This window comes from Octopus bimaculoides, chromosome 18 (genome assembly GCF_001194135.2).
Source record: "Octopus bimaculoides isolate UCB-OBI-ISO-001 chromosome 18, ASM119413v2, whole genome shotgun sequence".
Lineage (NCBI taxonomy): Eukaryota > Metazoa > Mollusca > Cephalopoda > Octopoda > Octopodidae > Octopus > Octopus bimaculoides.
Window position 1 is genome coordinate 18708993 of NC_068998.1, and position 8902 is coordinate 18717894.

The 8902-nt window shown below is 36.6% G+C and overlaps 1 protein-coding gene across 1 annotated transcript in view; it reads right to left on the reverse strand.

The window, feature by feature from the left end:
• Positions 1-8902, reverse strand: part of LOC106869613 (small integral membrane protein 7) — a 15322-nt gene that overhangs the window by 4745 nt on the left and 1675 nt on the right. Inside the window, exons 2-4 of the mRNA XM_014915420.2 lie at positions 5599-5640; positions 2933-2982; positions 1100-1190 (exon numbers count right to left, since the gene is read on the reverse strand). Coding sequence (XP_014770906.1) covers positions 1100-1190; positions 2933-2982; positions 5599-5640 — 183 coding nt within the window. The remainder of the gene's footprint in view (positions 1-1099; positions 1191-2932; positions 2983-5598; positions 5641-8902) is intronic.

Consider the following 8902-nt stretch of genomic DNA (forward strand, 5'->3'; position numbering starts at 1 on the left):
ATATATATATATATATATATATTTATATATATATATATATATATATACATATATATATACGACGGGCTTCTTTCAGTTTCCGTCTACCAAATCCACTCACAAGGCTTTGGTCGACCCGAGGCTATAGTAGAAGACACTTGCCCAAGGTGCCACGCAGTGGGACTGAACCCGGAACCATGCAGTTGGGGATGAAAATTAAGATTTCACATCTATTTCAAGGTTAAGTGGTTAGAAGGCAGTGTGAAAGCAATGGATATAATAACATGGACAAAAATATATACCATCTGATCTATGTAAAAATGAAAAGTAAAATGGATGGGAATCAGTAAAACAACCTTCTATTAATATATTAGTTTTTAATATAGGCTGTGATTACATCAGAGATACTGAGTAACAATACATTCGTGTTCCGAGTTCAAATTCCACTGACTTTTTGCTTTGGAAAACACTTTCGTTTTTCAACCTGGGAAACTTCTACTGCTAAGAAGGTAAATATTTTCATAGAACCCTGGAAATGGAGGGTGTTATTTTACTTGTTTTATATTCAAAATGGACTGATCTGACCTCTTACACCTACCCTACAATATCATTCTAAAAATGAGTGATCCCACTATCAGAATTTCAAACTTATGAGATAATACATGATTAATTCAAAAAAAAAAAAAAAAAAAAAAAAAAAAGAAACCTACTTTTGACAAGCTAAATACTTTCACATTCTTGGAGTTCTGAAGATGATGAAGCACCAAAACATCTCATCCTAAATTGAATCTTATACATCTACCTTAGGTTTAAAATGTTCAAGACACACCATTGTCTTTCATCCTTTCAGAGTCAATAAAATAAGTACCAGTTGAGCACTGAGTCAATGTAATGGACTTAACCCCTCCCGTGAAATTGCTGGCCTTGTGCCAAAATTTGAGAACAATATGAATTTTTAATAGAGGCACAAGAGAGATTTTACAGTATACATGCAGTCAGCTATTACAAAATGTGCCAACTATAGTAAATCAAGGGATATATCAAAATTTCAAGGTTTTCTTTTTTGCTTTAATTTGGAGGCTGAATGAATGCAATAAGGAAAACAAAGAAAGGTACTTACACAATCATACAAAACATGATTAACACATTCCATAAACCAATAAAAATCCGAAAGTAGCGTAAACTTAACAAGAATTCCCGGATTTTATCTCCTGCAAGCAATAATAAAATGACAATATAGCATGGAAACTTTCATTTCTTCTTATGCTTTTAATTTTTTTTTTCCATGTTTCTAATATCAAATGAAATAACAAGAGCAGTGGTTAGTAAAACTAGTAGTAGTGGAAAAAATCAAAATTGGTTACAGTTCCCTTTGTTATACAGTTAGTAGGTGAGAGTTAAATAAGCTCAGTATAGAAAATACATAGTAGTGTTTGAATGAATTTGAACTTAAGTTCTGACGTTTTCATCCAAGGCGAAGCCCATGGAATTAAGAGTGACTATAAGAGAGATCCAAATTGAACTGATATAGAGGTAGTAAGATAGATAAACACAATTAGGCTTGATATGGAATAAAAAGAAAAGAAAATATAAATATATAAAGAAATTATGCAAAGTCTTATCTTGACAGCTGTTTCAGGAAGCCAAGAATTACATAACAATCATAATTTGCAGGTGATATATGTGAAAAGTCATAGGTATGCAGCTGGTGATTAGTCAGATGAAGTTATAACAGTAAGTCCAATTCTGTTTTCAAGAGAAGATTGGCAAATGATTGTCATATAGTAGTGCTTACAAATATAAAAGAGAGGAGGTGGATAAAAGAGTGAGAAGAGAGGGTAGTTAACAGACAAGATAAGAGGGAGAAGAACAATGCCAAACACAAAATAGAAAGAACTGAGAGAGAAAATAGGGTTAAAAGCCATCCTGATGAAAGCATGCCTGATGAGTGGTCAAAGAACTCATTCACAGACAATAAAGTAGTTGAGAATATTAATGGTCCTGACAAAGAAATGTAAGAAAAATAAGCATTGAGGTAAGGGAGTGTAGATTGTAGGAAGGGATGTGTGGTGAGAAAAAAAGAATGGGGAGAAATTATAATAATCTTACATAATAAGCAAATGTGCACAAAACTTAGTTTTCAAGGATCTATCGAGTAACAAGGTATTATTTTGGCATAAAACTGAGAATGACTCTCAGCAACACAACTTAAGCATACATTATCTGCAAATTATGATTATTATATAACTCTTAACTTCCTGAAACAGCTGTTGAGATAAGACATTACATAATTTCTTTATATATATTTAAAAAATTTTTATTGTGTTTTGTGCTCCATATAAATATGTATATCAAGCCTAATTGTTTATCTACTTTCCTACTTCTCTTTGTTAATTATGTTCATCCTCCTCTTCCTTGTCATTTAACATCTGTTTTTCATGCTGGAATGGGTTAGATGGTTTGATAGGAGCTGGTAAGCCTAAGGAGTGTGTCAAGCATCACTGTCTGCTTTGGCTTGGTTTTCTATGGTTGGATACCTTTCCTAATGTCAACCACCTTACAAAGTGTATGGGTGCTTTTTATGTGGTACCAACATCAGTAAGGTCACCAAATAATTTGCAAGACAAGACCTCTTAACTAGAGAGGAGGAAGTGATATTGAGGGAGGTGGCTTTGTGCCAGATGGTGAGATGTTAAAGTATGAGAGAGAAGTAAAAATGGGGATCTTGCAGTGGAGGAGAGAAATAAATAATAAATGAAAAGAACAATGGATGACAGTATTGGTTTAACTGTAGACAAAGTCTTTTAGGGTTTAGTTACATCCCTTTATATACTGAGTTCAAAATCTGCTAGGATCAACTGGCTGATTTCAAGTCAATTGATGATGTAGTTATGTTTACAATGTGAAAATCTTCATTGTTATCACAGGAAAACCAAAGAAATATTACAATTACCAACTGTTGGTTCTGGTGAGGCCCCAAAGAGGTCATCTTTATTCCTTTTCCTAGAAAATAAAATTGAAATCAATGAAAAATAGAAAAATGAAAAGTGAAGTTGAACAACATAAAACTTATTCTTACTGACAATAATTTGTAGCACTAGTTACAGCTAATGACTTAAGTCAGTTACATCTAGTCAGTGTTAGTCATTTCTAAAGTCAATACATAACCAGAAATATTCAGTTGAATACAGTGAATTTTGACTGACTTAGGGTAGGTTTGCTTAGGTCCAGGTATAGGCACAGGTATGGCTGTGTGTTCGAGAAGTTCACCTCATTTCCCTGTACTTTCTCCCTTTCCTTGCATGTGGAGGGTAACTTTTTAGGTGCAGTCCCAGGAAGACATGGGATGAAATACTGAAGGTCAATCCCTGAGCCTTACAAAGGAGACAACAGAAGACTGAGATATATGATGCACTGCTGTACTCAATAAGACCTGCTCACAACAACAGAATTGAGATCCTAAAACCAAGCTGCCCTGTAAAAAGCACTGGTGATGATACCATGTAAAAAAACACCCAGTACCCTCTGTAAAGTGGTTGGCGTTAAGAAGGACAATCAGCCATAGAAACGAAGCCAAAACAGACTATGGAACCTGGTGCAGCCCCTGGCCTAGCCAGTACTTGTCAAGCAATCCAACACATACCAGCATGGAAAATGGATGTTAAATGTTGATGAGGAGGAGGACTGCTAAAATGTCATAGTAGTCGAATCAAATAATAATCATTATTTTAATCTGTGTGTGTGAGAGACAGACAGAGAAAGAGAGTGTGTGTGTGTGTATGTGTGTAAACTATGGCAGTCACCAGCAAGTGAGAGTGTCCTGGTAACATATAACATTCTTTCAATAAGTGCACTAGTTACTGATGCAGTTGCAAATCATTAGAGATACTCTCTCAGTCCTCTTGTCTTTGATCCAACTGAATGTCTTAGATGTGCTAGTGGGAGAGAGAGAGGGCTGCAGCAATAATGGGCCAGCAATTCAGTTATGAAGCCCAAAACAGTAAAAGGCAAAGATGACTTCAGCATGACTTTAGCAAATATCAATGTTTTCCATCTGACACTCAAATGACTGCCAAAAGACCACACAAAGAGACAAACACATACATATTGTCGTCATTTAAAGACCATTTCCTGTGCAGGTATAGACAGGACAATCTGACGGGTTCAACAACTGCTTCACTGTCTACTTTGGCATGGATTCTATGGCTGGGTGCCTTTCTTACACCAACCATTTTACAGTGTGTACTGGTGCTTTTTTGTGCCACCAGTACTATTGAGGTCACCATGCAGCTTGCAAGATTACAGACCCTAAGAAAGGCAGTGTTATGCTAGGAGATGAGGGTTCAAGATATGAGAGAAAAGGCAAGAGTAAAGCAGGTTTCTAATTGAAGAAGAAGAATATGGTTGTTCACATTATAGAAGGGAGGGTGGTGGGTGACCGGTGTAGAGTTGAGAAGAGATAAAAATAATAGTGATGAGATGTCTGAGTGGACACTCAAAGTACGAAAAGAGTGAAAGTGCACAGAGACAGAACTATGAGTGTGAGTTGCAAGTGTGAAGGAGAAGTAGGTGTAGTGCATAGTGGAGAGTGTGAGACATAGTGATGGAGAAAGAGAGGCGTTTTGATAGCTCAGAGAGATGATCATTGTCCAATGTGGCTGGAAAAGACAGTCTTAGGAATGAAGAATGGAAATCAAGTCAAATGGTTTCAAGCAGTGAGAAAGATTAGAGGTATCAAGAAGAAGTTATAGGATGGTGGAGGTATCTTGAAGAAGAAATTAGGTGAAGGGCTCAGTTGTGCATACACACACATACACACAATATGCTTCCAGAACTTAGTTTCACCAAGTTGGGTGGGTTTTCTTGAGAACTGTATAGCATCAATCATCTCAATCCTTTGTCATCTCCATAAGGTTCAAGGGCCTGAGATCAGCCTTCACTACTTCAGCCAATGTCTTCCAGGGGTTCTCTCTTTTGCAAACTCCATCCACATTAAGTAACCAGCATTTCTTTATACAGCCATCTTCACCCATACATAACAAACGTCATACCAGAGCAGTCTTCTTTCTTGTACAACTACATCTGATACTTCTTATGCCCAGTTTTTCTCTCAGCACAGTTGTACTATGTTGTTCATGCACACTTACATTGTAACTCAAGTCCTCTACATTCATGGCTCATGTCTTACTACCATACACCATCACAGTTCTAACAAAAGCCTTGTGTGATCTGCACTTCACTCTGGGGGAGAAGACCTTCATTGTTAGCAATGGTAGTAGGTCCCTGAACTTTCTCCAGCCTGTTCTTACCCTGGCTGCTATACTTCTAGAGCAACCAATTCCCCTGTTAATTACATCTCTTGGATAACAAACGTTATCTACTACTTCTAGTGAACCATCCAGGCATTTAGGGGAATCTGTCTCCAGTGTGCCATAGTATGTATTACCTCAGTGCATCTATCACATATGAAGCTTACATTCTCTGTTAGCTTGCCTGTGATTCCACTATACTTCTTTTGCGTTCATAGTGTATGGAGTTTATATATCTATTCCTTTTTGTATGCATGTAAAAATGTATGAATGTATACTTTTATATATATATGAAAAATGTTATACTCACAAATTGAAATTCACAACAGCACATGCATTGACGAGAAGAGTACTGAAAAAGAGGAAATAACAGATATCAATGTTAAATCAATAAATAATAATCAATGAACAATAACCTGAGATCAAAATGTATTTATGTATTAGCTAAAAAACTTTGCATAGACTCCTCATATTAGACTAAAGCCTGTCATTTTAAAGTAGGGGCATAGTCAACTGAATCAACCAGTATGGTACAATTATTCAATCATCTCCAATAGGAATGAAGAGCAAAGCCAGTTGTAAAAGGATCTGAACTCAGGTTATGAAAAAAGGCCATTAAAAATTGTGAAGCATTTATTTACTCTGAGCCTTTACCATTTCTGAAACTCGACTCCATTGTATTTAATTTATATTGATTTTTTAGTGAGAGAGGTCACTAATTTAAAGTACAAAAGTGTTTGTGGAAAAGTCCAGTAAATGTGCTTTTGAGAAGCACACGTAATGGAATATCAGAAGACAGTTTTTAGACAAATAATTTAATTTATTAAATCATTACAACAGCTAACAAGTAAAAAGAGTGTAGCCTATACAATTCATTATGAGGCAGAGTTGTGGCTGATGTTATCCAGAATTTCGCGGAGTGAAGTTAGCATAAATGAAATAGGCTGTTCAGGAGGTGACAAGCTGAGAGCCGATATAACTCGGAGTTAGTTGCATGAAGTTGGTGGCAAAATAACCAAAAGCTGTTCCATGTTGAAAGAAAGAATGTTGCTGGTGTATGGTCTTTTTGCCAATTGCTTAAAACTCCCACTTCTCTGCTTGGGCAGAGAACTGCCTTTGATATTCAGGCACCCAGCCCTGATTGGCTGGAGTATGCCATAGCACAACTGTGCTATGCCATGACAACAAAAATAGCTTCCTGATTCACTACAATTTCATTAGGCCACAAATTTTTATTTAGGGAACAGTTATTTAAAGCAACTCCATTAATTGGCTGCTACTTATTTTAATGATCTACAAATCAGAGTCCTTCTCTTGTATCCAGAATAGTGCAGCTGCTACACACATAAACTGAATAGCAAGCTGTCACACACTAAATACACTATCATACATATTCCCTGTCTCTCTTATTACTTCATCATCATCATCATTATTGTTTAACGTCCGCTTTCCATGCTAGCATGGGTTGGACCATTTGACTGAGGACTGTCATGAAGGCCAGTCAGGCGGTACTGGCAACGGCCACGCTCAAAATGGTGTATTTTACGTGTCACCTGCACAGGAGCCAGTCCAGCGGCACTGGCAATGATCTCGCTCGAATGTCTTTACATGTGCCACAGGCACAAGTGCCAGGAAGGCGACACTGGGCACAGGTGCCATCACAATTTCACTTTCGCTTGCCCCAACATTAATGCAGGCAGAATTAAAGCTTCTTAAAATCTGTCTTTCTCAGCTATTACAATGTTGTTCAGCTTTGAATCAGTCTTAATTAAGCAGACCAATAATCATGAACAAAAGCATCACCTTCACATCTTTCTTTTATTTTAGCTGTATCCAGATTATATTATTCAATGTGTCCTCTTCTTTTAATACAGTTAGGTGTGATTTCAGAGACATTTGGCTGTTCTGTCTAGCAAATCAAGCTAGATATATCCAGTGAGGGATCCCACATAGGGATTATCTCACTGGATCACTGTTATTACTACTAATCTAAAGACTGACACAGTATTTTGAACTGGAAGATTCCTGTGTGTTTGAACCGTGTTTCTCATATTAATTCTCCAGTGGGTTGGAATCCTTATGACTGTAGTCATGTGGATACATTAAGAAAAATGATTTTTCCAAGAAACCATTGTATTTATAAATGGCAGCTATTATTTAAGTAAAAAAAAGTGTTGTTTTTCATCTAAGTGTAGCACAGAGCCAGCTAGTGTGGCATACCAAAAAGGACATTGTAAAGATGTTATTAGGTTACCACAAGGTACCATACATGTGGTTAAGAAGTTTGTATCACAACTATGAAGTACTGGGTTCAATCCCACATTACTATATCTTAGGCAAGTGTGTTAATTACAACCTCAGGTTGACCCAAGCCTTGTGAGTAAAAATTGGTAGGCAAAAACTGTATAAAAGTTCATTTGATGGGCTGTACTTATAATTTAAAGATTCAGCCTTGTCATAACTGTGTTACACTGATTCATTATCATCCTCATCATCATCATCTTTTTAATGCTTGCATGGATCAGATGGGATTTGTTAAGACAGATTTTTCAATGGTCAGACACCCTTTCTGTCACCAACCCTGTTTCCAAGCAAGGTAGCATTTCTCCATGGTTAGATTGTTTTCATAAACGGTTGGAAACATGGAACACTGCTTGGATGACACTGACGTATTCAAGTGCTATTTTACGTTCCCAATCTTCTGTGGAAACATGTTTTGGGGTGACCTGAAGCAACTTTATAAGTGTGGTGTGTGTAATGAAATAATGATTTAGTAAAAAGCGCCATGAATATGTTATAGTGGTTCTATAAAACAAGCGAACTAGTCTGATCCAATGTTAACTAGTAGATACAAAATGACTACGTGAAAGAGACCATTGTCAATCATTTTTACTAATGGACCCCTTTTATCCCTATTTTACTCAGATGGACTCTCATAACTATTTGATGTTTTAAAAAGCCTATTATATTTTTAAAATTAAATATCATTAAGAATTGTATTTAAAAGAATTAAAATATTTTGTGTATTGTAGGAGCATAACCAATTTGTTGCACAAAAAAATGTTAATAAAATCTTATGTGGATCCTCAGGGGTCATGTAGACCCTGGTTGAAAACCATTGCTCTAGGTATTTCTTTGCTTATGCGAGCTTACTCTTTTACTTGTTTCAGTCATTTGACTGCGGCCATGCTGGGGCACCGCCTTTAGTCAAGCAAATCAACCCCAGGACTTATTCTTTGTAAGCCTAGTACTTATTCTATTGGTCTCTTTTGCTGAACCGCAAAGCTACAGGGACGTAAACACACCAGCATTGGTTGTTGAGCGATGTTGGGGGACAAACACAGACACACAAACATACACACACACACACACACACACACACACACATATAGGATCTAGTTCAAAACGGGGGTGCCAGTATTTTCTTAACGAAACACTTTGAAACTTGGTACACTGGTAGAATGTGTCATATAAACATCTTTTTCTCTTAGTCTTCTTAAGAAAAATTATTATATTGCAACTTATTTCATGTTAAAGTTATTTCTGTAATTTCAACCAATGACTGACGTCCATTCAGCTGAATTCATTAAGTGCTGACTACGTAAACAAACGAT